Source organism: Apteryx rowi, unplaced genomic scaffold (assembly GCF_003343035.1).
Source record: "Apteryx rowi isolate R43461 unplaced genomic scaffold, aptRow1 scaffold_79, whole genome shotgun sequence".
Classification (NCBI taxonomy): Eukaryota; Metazoa; Chordata; class Aves; order Apterygiformes; family Apterygidae; genus Apteryx; species Apteryx rowi.
Genome location: NW_020451082.1, coordinates 2,595,137 through 2,612,941, shown reverse-complemented (window position 1 = coordinate 2,612,941; position 17,805 = coordinate 2,595,137). Strand labels below are relative to the sequence as shown.

Here is a 17,805-nt window from a genome sequence, read left to right as displayed (position 1 = left end):
AAAAAAAAAAAAAAAAAAAAAAAAAAAAAGGAAAAAGAAGAAAAGACTGTCAAGAGCAGAGTTCTTTCTCAATTTTTTCTTGAATAGAAGAACATGACTGCTTTTACATAGATTTTTTTTCTTCGGTGACATCAATGAAACTTTAAATTCCTTGTCAAAAGTGATGAAAGTTTTTTTATTAACACAGGAGAATAGCAGGCAAAGTCCTTGAACTAAGAGTGCTTGTGCCTACCTGCTTGGCTGCCAGTGGCCAGAAACGGTAGAACACTTTGCAACACTAAAGAGAGATAAGTGTCTTGGTATTTACTTGAGGTTAACAAAGTCTCTAAAGTAAAAAGATCCTAGGCCCTTATGGGCCTTCCAGCTTAGGATCAGGAATACAAATTCTTACCAGGAAGACTTGGATGGAACAAGTGGTTTTTGCAAAGTACAGATGTCACGTATTTACTCTGGGTGTTGTTGGCTGCTTCTGGCAGTCAGCAAGGGGCATTTTTTACGTTCAGCCTGAGGAGCGTGAACTGCAACAATCCAACCTGTAAGTGTATAAAGCGCAGTTCACTGTACTCAGAATTTCACAAAAACATGTAAACAAAGCCTCTTCCATGTGTCAAAGCAATTGTGTTACTATTTTGAGAAGATTTCCAATCACTGGTTATGTTAGGATATCCATCAGTTCCTCAGATGTGTTACTTTTTGTCACCATTGGTTCTGTCAGTTGTGAGCTGAGCTCAAGCTAGCAACTCCTCACCTTTTGCTGATTTTACTCAACATCTATAATAAAATCTGAACCAGCAGAAAAACAGAAATATCCCATGGCCTGAGACTCCACTGCATTTCCATGCACCTGAAATGGCTTAGGAAGAAAAGAACACTGACAGATTCAGGCATGTCAGACTTGAGAGCAAAACAGCAGAAAGTATTCTTCATGATAGTCATTTTCACACTGGGTCCTCTTCTGAAACTTGTCTGTGATGAAACCATGACAGACGACAGATGCTTCTGAACTTCTCAGTAGCTTAGAGGAGAACTCTTCTCAGTTGTGTTCTTTGACAAAGGCCCCCAAAATGGAGACCAAGGAACTAAGTTTAATTGGGTTTTAACCAGTTAAATCTGCAAAATTTCATTTCAAAGAATACTCCATAAAGTGAAGCATTTGTAATGTTGCTACTGATAGCAACTTGCCTGCAGCCTCCAAAGGCACGTGTGACGCTGAAGCACTCCTCCTGCCAACGCTTCACCTCAGCAACAGGGCTCAGATACTCTGCAACACTCAGGGCTCCAAACCTAACCCACAGATTCAAATCTTCCCAGAATTTGGGGGGGAAAAAAATGTGGGAATTAGAACATTACAGGTTGCATCCAGCCCTAAATATGATGAAACACAGGATAAAGCATAGACGTAGGTCCTATTCTTAATAGAAGAATCATTTGTATATGTCTAAACAAAGAGGGGACTCATACAAGGTGATAGCGATGGTGGCCAGCCACATGGGAGTGCCCACCTTCCCTTACAGAGCATTCAAAACGACATGTAGGGAAACTCACTCTGACACTGGAATGCCCAGCACAGACTAATACTATAAATCTATTACTATTTATAAGATCAAGAGGTTTTTATTATTATTATTTATTTTTTATTTTTTTTTAAGAAGTGGGCCTCACTGCTCAGCTATTCCTCCTGGAAGATTTAAAAAGTGGTCAGGAAATTTCAGTATTGACTTGCAGAGAGTGGAGGAGATGAAAGCGAGTCCCACGGCATAGATTCTGTTCCTCTAGGCCCACCTCTGCCAGGAAGTGCTCCTGTTCTCCTGGCAAGCCACACAGCTGGCTGCCTTCTCCTGCTCAGCCAAGGGTACAGAGAACAGAATTTCCAAACTATTCCCTGGCTGGAGGAAGAAACGAAAGCAAATCATTTTCAAGAAAAGCAGGTTGGATTGTCCAACCCTTTCATTCTGGGGAGCAAAAAAGAAAAAGAAAAAGAAAAGAAAAAGGAATTATACAAGAAGTAAAAGTGCAATGGAGAAGGAAAGGCAAAAGAAAACTATTTTTTTGTGTTGCAAAGAAGTCAAGATTCACAGACTCAAAGCACAGGCAACACATCTTTAAATGATTAAGATAAAGACAGTGGGTAATAGATGAATGTTAGAGACGGAGGGAAGTGAAAGATTTTAACCACATTAAAATCAAGCAATCTTTCCTGCTTCATAACAGTAATTACAATTAAAATGATTTACACTGCTGCAGTGCAAATCAGGAATAGAAAAACAGAGAGATTGTAATTCTGTCTTCGGGACAACTCTCTAACCATTGGCAGTTAATGTCACTAGCTGCCTGAACACAGGAAATGCACACCTGTCTGCCCATATAGAGACATTCAACTCTCAGCTCCTTCCTCTATTTTTCACCACAGTTGGCCTAGGCAGCTCCCAGTCAGCTCATTTCTGAGGATCCTAAAGCTCTGCATGGATTGCATGGGAAGCATGGCTGCTCACTGGGTCCTGAGATGTTGCTGTGGAGAAGGATTAGGAGTTGCAGTACTAACTGTACAGTACAACAAAGCTTGGAGAAGCTAAACTAACGAGCTTCACGTACAACTGCCCCCAAATTAATGGGTATCACAGGAAAGATTGATCTTGAAAATGTGGTTATTCCATTTTATAAAATAACCTGTCAGAATCAGATTGTTCCCTGAAGATTACTAGAGTTAATTCCGGTTTACTGTTAATGTGGATGAACTCAAAGAGAGTATCAACTCTATTATTTAAGTACAGTTTGTATTAAATCATAATACATCTGCCCTCTACAATATTTTTAAGGCAAGTGACATTTCTTTATAGGTTAGAGGCTCAAATCTCCAGCTGGGGTAGGAAGAATATCATAACTTCTTTTGCCAGGTGGAGTCACTAGCTGAGTCAATCACTGCATGTCTCCCATGCCTTGTGCTATGAAAAGTGGAAAAGAAACTCCAAAACATCATCTGCCTTCACAGCTTGTGGTCTCTTGCAGCAAAACTAACATCAAGACCACCCTGTCCCTATGACAGAGCAGTTGCTGGCTATACAAGCATGACACAACAGATAACCACCTGCTTTATATTTTGTATTTAGTAAGGCTGCACTGGAAGACATCAGAGTGGGAAAGTATTTGCCAGCCGAGGGGCAGGTCATCCCAAAATCTTGCTCTAAACCACCACAGACAGCCAACCTCACCATTTCACTGGGTGATATTAAGGCAGGTTCCCACACCTAAGGACGGGAGCACACAGGTCAGCACTCAGGAGGACCGGCYGGCTCAAGCTGGCGACCCCGGCCACTCGGTGCGGCACAGGAGCGTGTCGCAGCCACCAGTCTCCCCAGCACCCCCAGCCCAGGCTGCAGGTGGCACAGCTTCATGCTGAAGCAAGAGGCTCAGGTCAGGCCTTCACACCTCACTCCTGCGAGACACAGTAAATCTCTGCTCAGCTGGTTTCTAAAGACCTGTTTTCTTCAGGCACCCGGCTTTCCCTGAGCACTGTTCAGGGAACCTGGGCCCCAGAAGATGTGATGTTGCAACATAACAGCACCTCAGCAGTGAAGCACATTCAAGGACCCAGCTGTAGGTAGGTACTAGTTGCTTCTGAAGGTGGGACTGAGGTGCTTTTGTTACCCAGACCTGACAAGAATGATCTACTGTTCAGCCAAAACTGATCATGTTCATGTTACGTGCAAAATCACCAAGTCCCAATGAATAGCACATATTCAGGTTTAGTACTATGACGGAGAAAGTTATACAAAAACGAATACAATGATGAGCTAAATGGGTTGGAGAGTATTTAGAGAAAAAAAATGGAAATTATAATTGGAATGTTTCATTTACTATATAGGCAGAAACGATACAGTCCCACAATTAAAAAATAAGACTCCCTCAGGTCAGAAAACCATCTGTGGCAGGAACTGAATGAAACTACCAAAAAATAAAATTAAAAAAACACTATACATTGCAAACAGAAGCAAAAGTAATAACTGCTAAGAAATACTATGCATTAGAAGCTAGCAACTACAGAAAATAGATGAGAAAATTAAAAGAGCATACGAACTTCATCACCAACAAGCTTGAAGACAGCATTTACCTAAGTTCAAAAGAAGCTTAACAGTGATACTCATCTATTACAAGATAAAAATGGTGGAGGTAATAGTGCAGGAATATTAAATATAATTCTGTTGATACAGAAGCCAGGCAATCATAGGATGGGGTTTTTTTATACCAGCAGCAACTCCAGAAGATCTTACTACAATCAGATATTGTAAACTAGCAAGATCAGATAACTCGCATTAAGACTTTTTAAAGAGCTATCCAAGGAACTATCTAAATTATTAAAACTGGCTTTCAATGAATCCCAAATACTGGAAAATATCTTAAGGATTTGAGGCAGATTACATTTGTCAATATACAATGCGTAAATAGGGCAACATATGCCATTTCACGTATGCAGTCAGCCTTATATTGATCCCAGAAGAAATATGGAAAGTGCAGGAATGAAAATTAACTGATAGGAATTAAAGGAGGATAAACAACATGAGCTCAAGGAAAACAGATCCCATTAGTCTGGTATCTCAGTGAGTGAGACCGATAGCTGTGTTGATAGGACAACTGTGTTAGTATAATATACCCAGGTAGCTGTAAGACATCTAAACTAGTGTTACATGMCAATATCATTAAGAAACAGGAACAACTGCATGGCCATGCAGTAAAAGAATTAAAGCCTTGATTTTCTGATGGGACTCAAAACATAATGGTAGACAGGAAATCATTACCGAGAGACAAGCTTCTAATGAGGTCCCATAGAGCTGGTTTTATAGCCTTCTACTATCTAATATCTTTATCAGTTGTCTGGAAGAAAACTGAACCATTATTAATCAATTGCAGAAGAAATAATGATAGGGATATGGCAAATAACGAAGACTGATAGAGTCTAATATACTAATATAGTGACTAATATAGTGACTTGAATTGCTTGGTATATGGGGCACAAAAAAATATAAAGATGTAAATGTCAGTACAACCAATATGAAGATAAACATCTAGGTAAGAGAATCTCAGCCATACTTATGGAGTAAGGGACTCCATCCTAAGAGTCGACAACTCTGAAAAGGAACGGGGACAGGAGGACCTTGGTGGATAATTAGCTAAATATGAGTTGTTACTTCTCCTAGCAGAGCTCCTCACAAAGTTACTGCTGAAATTAGGTGTATAAACTGTGGAATACTGAATTAGAACATAGAGTCTGTAAATATGCATGTATTTGATAATGGCACAGCCACTGCTGAAATATTGAATCCAGTACTGATATCTGTGACTCCAAAAGTACGTGAATAAAGCAGAGGGGTTTCAGAGGGGGGCTGCAAGAATAAACAGAGTTAGAAAGTATCTCAAGAAGCTCAGCGTTTTTAACTTATCAAAGAGCTGTGGCTTAATCAGAGTCTATGGATCTGAAACATTCACAAAGTAGGGTAAAATAGCCCACGCTGAGACCCCATCTGCCCTAGGTCAGGGTCTTCCAGCAGCCAAGCCAGCTTGGTTAAATCCAGATCAGTGTCCTTCCACAAAACTTCCATTTTCTGTTAAGTGCCTACAGAATACACACAAATTTGATAATGGGTCTTCAAGCTGTAGCAGTTGAATTGGTTTATACCTTTGCTTGCTATTTTGAAGCTAAACAACTTAAAACAGAATGTAAGATGCTCATTTTTAATGGATATAGTCAGTTACTGAAATAATTTACGTAGTGTTGTGTGAGTTCCCTTTCAAAAAGGAATTAATTCGGCAAAATTCAATGGTCTGGAAACACAGGTAATGAAACTAGAAGACCGTAACAGTGGCTTCCAGCTTTTCAATCTATTAGTATCAATTCTACCATAACCCCAAGCCTCCTAGAGCAACATGTGTCTCACCTTTTCTAAAGCACAGTAACATATTAATTATTCATTAACTATGAGTGTGACCAGGTCTGGAACACTCTACCCTAAGCAGAATCTCTCATCCCTGCTGAGCTTAATATTTTCATCAGTGGTGAGGTAATAATTCAGGTTCAACCAGAAGCCTGCTCGCAGGTCTGACTGCTATGTTTAAGACACTTTATATTCTTTGACACTGTAATATCACCTTAGATTAAATAAGAATCAAGACCTTTAATTTCATATCCCATATCAAGTGGTTTCGGATCAAATCTGACCCCAACATGACATGGGAAGTACCACAATAGAGATGGTTGTGTTTAGACAAAACATAAACCAAGCTCCATTCTTTTTTTGCCTGTGTTGGCTGTTGAGTTCTCCTAGCTTTTGAAAGACATATAGTAGTAGTAGAATTAGTACCAGTACCAACATGATAAAAGCCAGCACCCAGGACACTTCTGATCAGCAAAGCAGATTTACTTTATTCAGGTTTTATCTGAACAGAAGGCTGGGATCCTCAAAGGTTACTGAAGAACCAGGAGGATCTAAACTTCTAACTGCTTTAGGTGCTTCTTAAAACGCCAGCCACAATGACTGTTCTACTTGCCTAAACAATCACTGCACAGACTCCAGTTTCAACAACACAAGGAAAAATCTAGAGTGGCTTTACTGACTCAAATTAATTTGTTCCAACTTTTCATCCACGCAAAAAAAATGTACCACAAAAGTTAACTCATTACTTCGTGAGGTACTCTGAAACACATCAAGTCAGAGAGGCTTTATGTAAAACCACATGCACTTTCATGCTGTAAGTACAGCTCTGTTCCCAAACTACTTGACTCTCCAGCTTGTAAACTCAGCATATATCATGCAGCAAATTGACTTTTAGAAGTTGTTCTCCTGGCTCCAGCTCTATTCAGAACTGACTTTTAAGATTTTATTGATAACATAAAAACACCTTGTTGGCTAAGTCCTGACCTTTCTTTACAGTCCACTGCTTAGGGATTTGCCACATTCTTATTCACAAACTTCAGATTTTTCCCTGTTCTGGGTGTTGAGGTCTGATTTTACACTTGTTTATATGAAATCTCTAGATGTGGAGTGATGAGATTCTAGACAAAAACTCTCTGTAGGGAGGATGATAGAGATATATTATGGTATGTTTATTTGCTAAGACCTTCAGAGTCAGATGGTCATTTATTTTAAATGGGGGAGGTGTGGAATACCTAAGAAGTACAGGACATGAACTCATGCCTCTCTCTCTGCATTCTGCAATTCTTGCCATATTGCTGCCATATGCTGTTCACAGATGACATCTGCCATCAAATACTTCTATCAATAAGCTACTAAGGTATTTATTTTTAAAAGGGTTTTTTTTTTTTTGTGTGTGTGTGTGTGTGTGTGCGCGCAAAGCCTCATGCAGAAGAATCTCTCCGGTGGCAACTCAATAAAAGGGGAAGTACATTACAGTAACATGTCCCAGTACATCTTGAAGATGAGGCTGTTCTCTGAAACAAAGGCACAGCACTTAATGCCTGACGCAAAGACTTTTGCAGTCAATGGAAAGACTTTCAGTGTTTTCAGCAGGCTTTGGACCAGGGCCCTTAAACTGGGGAACATACTCTCAAAAGGCAGAAGAATGGAAAGGTCTGGCTGTATCACATGTATAGCTGGCCTTRTGGCAAGTGTGCATTAGGCAGATTCCTTTCCAAACTCTACCTCAACAAATACACTTCCAGCCAGAGAAAATTAAGTCTCCCAATAAAGTGGGTAAATAACAGGACTCCAACTTGGAAGGAGGTAAGCTCCTTTAGACACATGATATTGTTGTAACTCAGCCTCTGGCCACCTTTATAAAAAGATCTCCTTTTCTAGATCCTTTTGGGGCTCTTTTCTTCCCTGATTACCAAGGGGAATGTGAAAATTTCAAATACATGGTTCCTAGCATGGGGAAGAAATCTAAGCTGTAATGTGGGAATCCAGATTCAAAGACAGAGAGAAAGCTCAGACCCCCAACAATCTGTTTGAGTTCATCGTAACTGGGACTAAGCTGCTCACTTCATTCCCTTGCTTTCCAAACTGTATGTCCTGGCAGACAGCCTCTCAGTTCATATCACACCACCAGATCAGAACAGCAAATTTATTTTCAAGAAAGCTGGAACTTGTTCCTCACTCACAAGCCTAAAGCTGTATGTACTGTCTGCTGCAATAGCCTGCCATTATATGCTAGGTAAACATGCAACAAGCACAACAAAGGAAACGCACAGACATCTTTCAGCGTACCTCAACGTTGAAATGTGGCTACTTCAGTTCCAAAGCGTACATCAGGAAAAATTCAAGTATAGAGCAGTGATTGGCACAAGACATAATATAGCCCTTCTTCTGCCAGGGAAGCCCAGAGCCAACTATGACAGCCAAGAAAACTGGGCTAGATCATTCAGAGATTGGGCGAGAATGAGAACACCAAGGATCTGCATGGATCCAACACATCTCCAGGCAGATTAAAATGCTCTACCATGTTAGAGAATACAATACATTGCTTAACATTCCCTGATGGCAAATGTCCCCTGTGGAAGTATCTCCTATAGGCATGTAGACAAAGGAATGAACTGCCAGTATCATATGTAGCAGTGACACTGACCCCTGGTCTCCATACATTTTGCTTACTAGATATTCACCACGTGCTCCATTTCAGTATTATCCAGTCAATTGGACACATTCCAGCATCAAACCTCCAAAACACAAAAACTAGGAACTGCAATGCAAATAAAAGAGCTGCTCCTCTGCCATTACACTCACAGGAGAGCAGTGATGTCTCTCAGTTTTCCTAACCTGGCCCGCTCCTGGGATAAAGCGGAGGTTGAACATGAAGCAGCAGTCTGCCACAAGCTCTGATGACTGCTGGACTCCTATCACTTTGTGCTTGCCAGCCACTCCTGGCTATTATTTCAATCCACTCCTATATCTGAAGAAAGTAAATTTGCTTCATCGTATTTATACGGTACTTTGAAGATGTAAAGTTCTGCAAGTGTTATTCTTCCTCGTGTACATCTTGGCAGTCCTAGAGAAGCTCTTTGTGACTGTTCGCCCAAAGCACAAAAAGTTCAATTTATATATCATATTGGACAATACCCGCTCAAATAGCGAGGGCTACTCTGTGTTCAATTTGGGGTAGTTAGAGAGTGCCTGTAAACACAACGGTGGGCTCAGATTTATTCAGTATGGCCCACAAGCCTTCATCAAGTATGGGATTCTTGAGCTAGGTACTGTCTGACCAGAAGAGTCAGTGCTGCTAGATATTTGTTCTTCACTCTCCTGAGTACAAACTTTACCCAATTTTTTTCAAGGAATGAAAATCAACATGTTCTGATTCCTATCTCTCAACCACCACTATGGTAAAGACAAGTTACCACCATTCTATTTCAGCTGAGCTAGCTGATGAATTGCAAATGCTGTATGTAAGCAAAAACAAATAAGAGAAGGGACTTCATCAGCGCTTAGCTTGCCTTTTAAAATTTAAGGCAGGGGTTTAAAAGAGAAGAAGCCAGGGAAAACACTGGATACTGACACCAGCCAAACAGGGAAAAATAATGAAGTTGTAAGACTGAAAAACTGAAGTGAAAAGAATGACAGATTTACTGCTGCATTTGATGCACGTAACCACTGATAGACTCTCCCCAGGAAGTGTTGAAATTACCATCACTGAAATAAATCCAGAAGCTAAAAATTAAATTATCTTTCCCAGAACATTCCAATTTGGGCTTTGGCAAAAACAGATGTTTTAATGTTCTTGAATATATGCACGCATGTGCGTGTGCGCATGTGCATACACACACACACATATATATTTAAGTACAGTATCCTCTTTCACGCAAGACCTTCCTCTTGGTTTTCACAAAGCCAGATTGAAGTTATGGTTATTTTGCAAAGTTCTTTACTCAAAGTCTATGTCCAAATGCACAACTGTCAGATTAAGCAGCCAATAAAGATTCTTACAGCAACTCCAAGTTATGAATGAACGGTTATTTGTGAACTCAACTGTCAAGACAGATGTGGTATTTGTCAGTGCAGCGTGGGTTAGATATAGTGGGAAGGAGCAAACAAACAAAGCCAAAGGGCAGTGTCACAACATTTTCCTTTTTCCCCCTTCAGTTTACCTAAAATGATGCTACAGTTTTTGCTGAAGCATAATAGAGTGGTCAATATTTTCACTCAGCTTGCCATATTTATTTAAAAAGCAATATTCACACAAGAAAAGTAAAAGAAAAATGGGGAGGAGAAGGGACAGGGTCTTTATGATGCAAGAAAAATATAACATGAAGGGTAAATCCAGATTCACAGAAATCAACATATCTTTGCAGTGTCAAAACCACCATATGGAAGTTGAAACATAATGTATCATTTTTGTTACATTAAAATGTATCATTATGAGGACCAGGGGTTAATTCAGGTCAGAAGGGCCATCTAGTCCAACCTCCTGCTAGAAGCAGGGTCAGCTATGAGGTCAGCTTATTATTTATAATGATTTACATAATTATGCATAATTACCTGAGGTCAGCTTATTATTTAAAGGTTTGTACAGCCGCTGTGTGCCAGAATCTTGGCCGCTCACCAGCAGCCCATTGTGCTAGGCCCTGCACATCAGCAAAAAGAGGCTGCTGCCCTAAGGAGACTTCAGTGGGAGAAAGCTTAGCTATAGTGAAGATCCTGACTCCACTGATGAGCATACATGCAGTTAAAATTAACTCTCATTCATCCTCCAAATTACACCCTGAACCTGGGAGAGATGTTCTAAAGATCCCCTCCAATCTCTCAGCCATAAATCTGCTGCAGGGATGACTGCACAGTTGAGCATCTCCTGGAAATCAAACACGTATGCCAGCGAACCCCTACAGTAACACTGGACATATTTCTGTAGAGCCTAGCATTTTGCAGTGAATAAGCAGTGTCTCCACACTGCTGTCCAAATTCCTCCTCATCTGACTTCCCCCATGTATGAACTGCCATGCAGTTTCCCTGCTGAAAATCTGATAGTTTTAGAGGCCATTATGCTACATGAGGAGGCAACTTCTGCACTCTGGACCAACTTGCAGAGCACCAAAAACATGTAAAAACCCGCTCACCAGAAAGGTCTAATGAAGCCAGGTTTAGCACTTCAGTTCGTCAGGTCCAATCCTGTGCCACTCATGCTAAGAGAACCACAGTACCTAAACAGACTTATGAATCATTCTTAAATTCAAAACCAAGTGGTCACACTGGAAGGAGATAAAACACAGCTCTTCTTACTAAGTTTTTCCAACTTCTTGTTTTTTTCTCACAGCTAAATTTTTGAGTTTCTTCTCTACACCTTTCAGTTCTATTTCTTGTACAGCTGAGTGCCCAGCTGCAGTTGTTAAAGAGCAGTAAGGACAGTAAAGACAAGTGTGGGGGAGCTGTTTTAAGAAGAAACATAGCTGCTTTAGATAGACTACTGCAGGAAGCCAACTGATAGCAATGTTGCAGTTAGGCACCTACTAGTGGATATCAGACATTTAAAAAGAAACAAACAACAGCTTGTGGTTGAAGGCAGGACGCAAACCTTCTCTAAACAAATGACCAAAGCAAACTTTTTAGTCTAAACAAATCAGCTGAAACATTCATAACACAGTATTAAATTAAATAATACCTGGGGAGCATATCATTCTCAAGCTAAAAACTGCCTGCTTGAAAATGTACAGCATATGGTTTCACAATAGGAATGAAAACATTTGTGTATCTTCACTAATGACTTGTTTTGTCAAGATACACTGGGAGTCTCCTCTTAATCTGTAACACAGAAAGAGTCTAGCACAGACATTGCAGAGGCAAAAGAAGCCAGCTGCCCAACACGATAAGACTTTTTGGGGACCACAGGAGTACTAAAGAGCCCTTTTTTCCCTCTCTAATAAAGCTTCCAAAGTATTTCCTTTTCACTGGGTTCTGATGCCCAAATGACAGATCTCAGAGCAGTAAGAGGGATTTGAACTGTCTGGTTTTGTTCACCTCCACAAACATCCCATAAACCAGGCCCCTGTTCAGGAACCTAATTAGGCACACATATAGGGACTCATGTTAATGAGTCCACTCGTGTGTGAAGCTCTGCACAGGTTTCAGCACCTTGCTCAAGAAGTTCATGGAGGAAGACAGCCAGGAGTCCTCATTCATCTTGTTGCTTTTGTAAGAGCTGAGCTAAAATCTCAAACTGACAGAAATACACTCAAGTTAGTAACTTCAAGATAAGCAACCCTAGAAGATCACTACTGTTCTTATACAGGGCACCAAGGATGAGATAGCCCAAAATCAGCAACTAATGAAAATTAAGATGATACTGTTTTCTTTGTACCATCACCTCCTCACACCTGGTCCTGCAATTAAACGGAGCCAGGAAGAGCTGCATGAGTGCTGGGCATTCCCAGTAGGCCTCCAGCAACAAGCTCCCTCCACTGTACGTGAGGGCTTTGCAGAGAAGCAGAAGACAAGGAAACCTTTCCAAATAGGTCTCTGAGATTGTAAAACATTCACACTGGCAAAGGGCTGGAGGCTGGGGAGTGGTAGGGCAGTGATATATATCTAACTTTTTCACTCACCAAATTACAGAGTGAAAGTGTCTCTTTAAAAGAGACATCAGAGATAAACTCCAGAAGGGCTAGGGAAAGGGCTTTGGAATTAGTCCTACATTTCTGTCTTGCAGGTCTTCCCGTCCTTCAGAGTTAAAGGGCGACAGGTCTTTTTCTTTTCCAGACGCTTCCTGCTCTAAAACAAACACAGTGACACTGAATTTACCATGCCAGATCAGATTCTTGATCCCCCTCCCAACTTGGTGCCCTACATACAGCTGCAGCAAATAACTGATGATTCAGAAGGAAGTCAGAAAACACACACAATACACCTTACCATCTGTTTGATAAGAGAGGAAGAAGAAGGCTCTCTGATTTCGGTAGCATTCAGCTAGTGCACCAGAGCATACTATTTTATTGTCACTTAGTAGGTAATTACTACTGTCCAGAAAATTACCCTGCCCCTTTTTAAAGTCACTTGCAATTTCCTGTCTTTTCATTACCACAGAGGAAGATTGTCCTGAATGCCATTCATGAATAAGCAGCAAAGATCTGTTCCTTCCACGTCTCTCCTCAGGGAAGCCTTCACAGCGCTTCAGGTCCTCTTAGCAAAAGAGAGCAAGTCTGGTGAATGTGGGTTAGGCCTCCTACAAGAGGTGGTCCAGGCACTGCCAGCAGGCCACAGGGTCAGCATAGTTAGAAGGGTTTAAAATAAGGTATTCCTCCCGAGACTGTTTTCATATCATTAACAACATAGGAAATCCTGAAAGATTAAGTTCTGTGTTCTGCTAAATGCAAACACACGTGAGCTGCACAGCAGTAGCTGTTAACATTTTGGTAATGATGCAGTCAGCACAGGGAAAGACAGAGCACAGCCACTTCTGTGCTGGTAATTCTAGTACCCCGAAGAAAAGGAGCCCCCATGCATATAAATGCTGGTAAATCAAGTCCTTGTTGACAAAGTAGAAGCATGTCATTGTGCCCAGCCAGTTTATAATGTTGTCTTTCATTAGGGAAATATTCAGCAAAATGACAAGTCTATGTAAAGCAATATTCATGGATTATTTCTTCATGAAAAGATAAATCCTACCTCTAAACTCAAGCTGGAACTTGTAGAGGCTTCTTTGTACTAAATTAGTTTAAAATCCAGGTAAAAATATGACTGAACCCAAAAGAACTGTTATTTCTTAGGCTGTTGTGTATTTACAGACTCCAAGCATGTAGAAAACTCAAAACAGTAATTTACTTGCATAAGCCTTGGGCCATCAGTACTGACCGACTCACTGACTGTGATACCAATTGCCATGAATCAAGATTACAGAATTGTGCCTTTAGCCCTGCAAACATGTGTTGCCTATTTTTCTTGAGTGTCTCAGGTATGCATTAGTATTACAATTTGCAATCCACAGCTGTGCTGGAATTAAATTTCTATACATTATCAGTGCAATAGTTATTACACAGCCTCAAATCAATAATTAGCTTAAGTATCAGACCCTATATAATCAATGAAGAATTGAGGAACAACAAAATTTTCACGTGATTCAGTTTTCACAGAAATCAGTATCAAGCATCTAGTCAGATAACTGCTTCTCGGTGCACAGTGTTCAAGAACTCTGCCTAATGTTGCATTCAGGTTCTGTACTCCAACTCTCTCTGTGAACAGCTCTGTAAAACAACTCTCAATTTCTGACTGCCAACTGAGTTGAAGAAGAGATTTAAACTTTCAATATCTAATCCTTGCTGTTGCAAGCACAACACACATAGGCATGCTTCATAAACAAACACCTTCTGATTTTTCAAAACCTCTTTGTAGCATTTTTTTTCCACCACTGTTTCTCCTATCTGTTTTGGGTCCGTCAGAAATTGCTGAATTTCCACATATATTCTGACTAGATGTGTCTTTAACCTCAAGTGGACTGTCAAGCCAGATGCCCCCTTACTTCCTCAGTGCAAACTATCAGTAAACCTTAGCATAACTTTACTTTGAGCATTAAACTAACAGCATGTGAAAAGATTAATATGAATAAATTTAAAACTAATCAGATCCCTTCTTTAAATGTTGACACAGTATTATTTATATCCCATAAATACCTTCTTGACTAAAATTCATCCCAGGAGATTGGCATCTTGCCAGTTCTATTCATATTTACTGTATTTATATAGTACAGTTGGCCAAGGATAATATTTAAGACAAAATATGCCTTAGGGTATATACAATATCTCTTATAGTTTTCCTTTTAAATCTCCTCATTGCTAAAAATATTTAGTCTGAACTTTATAAAATGCCCCACAAAGACCTATCAGCAATCTGTAGTGATATATTGCTGACTATGAGTATAATTAGAACATATTTGTAATACTTGGGCTGCAGTCAGTTACTGAACGTTAGCAACTTGCGGTAGAAACTGAACCACTGATCTTTCCCATGCCTTCCTCTCAGCAGCCTTTGACCTTCAGAGTGCTCACACCGAACCCCTCTCCCTCCTGCCTCTCTCAAATGCAGCAGAAACTGTAGAGTTAAAAAAAATTCACTCTGAGAGGTTTAAGACAAAGTGGCTGTGGCCGCCAAGACTGCACTTTCAATTTCTTCCTTTAAAATATGGTGGAGTGATTTCTTCCCTTCTGTCTTTTTTGGAAAGGTTCACTCCATCCAGTATAACTAGAGAGCAGTGGAAAAACAGTTAACCTACTTACTGTGATGTTAGCGACAGCACTTGCACAGTAGTACTGGACTTGCTGCTAAATGGCCTTCTGATCCCAAACTTCTGATGCACTCTGTTGGTAGATACCTGCAATCTACTTTGTTCTTCCAAAACCTCTATCGATACTTTAGCACAAATCTGGCCTCTGTCAACATTTTAAAAATAGATCCTCTTTTGTCAACACTATCCAAGTCGCACACCACAGATATTTTAATTTTCTGGAAAGTATGTGGCTGCATTTTCGACTATTGGTTCTTTGTAGTTTGTTCAGGCAAGGAAAAAGGATAGATGTGTGGTCAGGATTGATGCGTTTTTGCCTTCAGAGACTCTGTTACGGGGTCAACTCTGCATGTCAATCAGCCTTCATAACCTTTGTTCATAGGTGCTCGCTGCTGTGTTCAGGGCATGACCCGCTAGGTCTCAAAACAAAGTGCTGACTTTCACCCAAAACACCAGCAAAATACTATCGAATACTACAATGAAAAACTGACATGATTTCTATGTTCTTGCTCAATGCTATTGCTACAAATTACACTGAACCTCTTTGCTCATACCCACTTGGCTCCAACACACATTTTTTTCAAAAAGTATTTCTTCCCCGAGGGTAACAAGGGTGGAGTATATTTATCATGGCTATTATGGATGGTGCCATAATTACAATAATAAAACGGCTCTGACTGCCAGGGTGTCCTGTACCTGATGCTGTCATTTAACAATAAAAGAAGAAAGGAAGGCAGCTGCAGTGTGGGGTTCAGATACTTTGGCTGGCATCCTAGGACTATCGCATGCAAGACAGAGCAAGCCCCAAAGCTACAACTTGCTAAACTAAAAATAAATAAGAGAAAATGCAATTAGAAACTCTCGGATAAAGTTACAAGATGGCTGCATTATCTATTTAAACAAGGGGTACATGCTTTTCAAAAACAGACAGCAAGGATATAGGGCATCCAGTGGCGGGGAGGGAGAAGAGTGAGCGAAACGAAAAGAGTAGAGACTAGGTTTTGGATACGCTAGCAGTGCAGTTATTTTTTACTTCTGGTATTTCACTTTCCTCGGTTTGATGATGATCTAGATTCTTTTAAGGGAGTGCTATGCTTTTTCTTTTTTTCTATACACTCAAACTTTGCTACCAAAACAAAAGGCATATTGTTATGATTATTAATCATCCTAAGTGGATTTGGTCAGCACAGAGCATTTGAACCCTTTTATTGTGCAAAATGTGGTGTGGGTCATCAGAAGGTCKTTAAAAACAGCAAAAGGCAGACGGCTGAGACAGGTTCCAGGAATCGAGGCTAACCAGAAGGGGAAACTTTTTCTGTACCTGAAATGAAAGCACCCATGAACTGAAACGGGTGGCTAGTTAAAAGCGGAGGGAGGGAGGCAGTCTGTGCCTCTGTCCTCTCCGAGTACCAAATCGAATAGCGGTTTGCAGGATGGCGTTCTGGAGGGGCGCAGAGAGAAGAGAAGCAAAGCGAAGCTGATGACTTTTTTTTAAGTCCTCCTTTTCTTTTCAGTTATAGAGAGATGGAAACCTGCCCGATCCAGACACTCCAAGGGAAACAACAGCAGTGGAAAGATATTTTAGGAGACTGCACATGGGGCCGCAGGGGAGCTGGGGATCTGAGCCCGGAGGTGGGGAGGGAGCGGGATCCCGGGAGGGGGAAGCTCAGGTACATAGTGTTGGGAAGCGGAGGCACCGTTAGGGACCCCTGGAAGGGACTTCCATGGTGGACCTGAAACCCCACAAGTCTGGAGACAGCTGAACTCCCCCCCCCGACACACACACACACACCCCAAAAGAAACCCTATGAGTAACCAACTGAGAGACTCTGCAGATGAGAGCAAAATGAGCAAATAAGGAGGATTATGATGCATGGGGCTGGTATTTCAAGGTGCCGGGCACCGCCAAGCCTCCGGGGCAAAATTACACGCACATGCACAAACACAGAGGACTTACTTTCAGGGTAAAAAGGCTGCATGTCTATTTTGTAAACTTCTTTGGCATAATATTCCTCGTCGCTCCTCTCCCTTTCGCAAGTGGCGGCTCTGTGGTTGGCTTTCTCTTGCAGCAGGTCCCTGGTGCTGTTGTAGATGGAGATGACCTCCGGGGGCACCTCCTCGGGCTCGGGGTACTCGTCCGGGGGACTGGTGAGCTTCAGTTTGCTCAAGATCTGCCCCCGGATCGCCTCGATCCTCTTGCGCATAAACTGATCCATGTCGAGGGTGCTGCAGGTAGACAGGCTGAAAGCCACGGTGGCCAGATCCAGGGTGAGAAACACGCTCAGGAGATAGCAGTGCATTTTAAGTGTTTAAATACAGCGCCCCCCAAAAAGAGTGACTTTAACAACGCACGACAACAACAAAATTAAAAAAAAAACAAAAAGGGGGATGTGTGCAAACAAAGGGAAGATCTGCAGACAAAGTGCAGTTAAAAACCGGACTGCAAGGACGACTTGCAATCGAAAAAAGCACGGGAGTCGTCAGTGAAAAAAATCACAACAATAATCAAAAAGAAGCAAGTTGCTACAACTAGCTAAAACTCGAGGGTGGAGAGAGCGGGACAGCCAAAACGGGGAGGAAAAAAAAAAAAACCCA

At 41.1% G+C, this 17,805-nt stretch overlaps 1 protein-coding gene across 1 annotated transcript in view; it reads right to left on the bottom strand.

The window, feature by feature from the left end:
- Nucleotides 1-17,805, bottom strand: part of TGFB2 (transforming growth factor beta 2) — a 68,624-nt gene extending 50,819 nt beyond the window's left edge. The window contains exon 1 of the mRNA XM_026088829.1: nucleotides 17,168-17,805. Within this exon, the coding sequence (XP_025944614.1) occupies nucleotides 17,168-17,510 (343 nt within the window). The 5' untranslated portion in view covers nucleotides 17,511-17,805. The remainder of the gene's footprint in view (nucleotides 1-17,167) is intronic.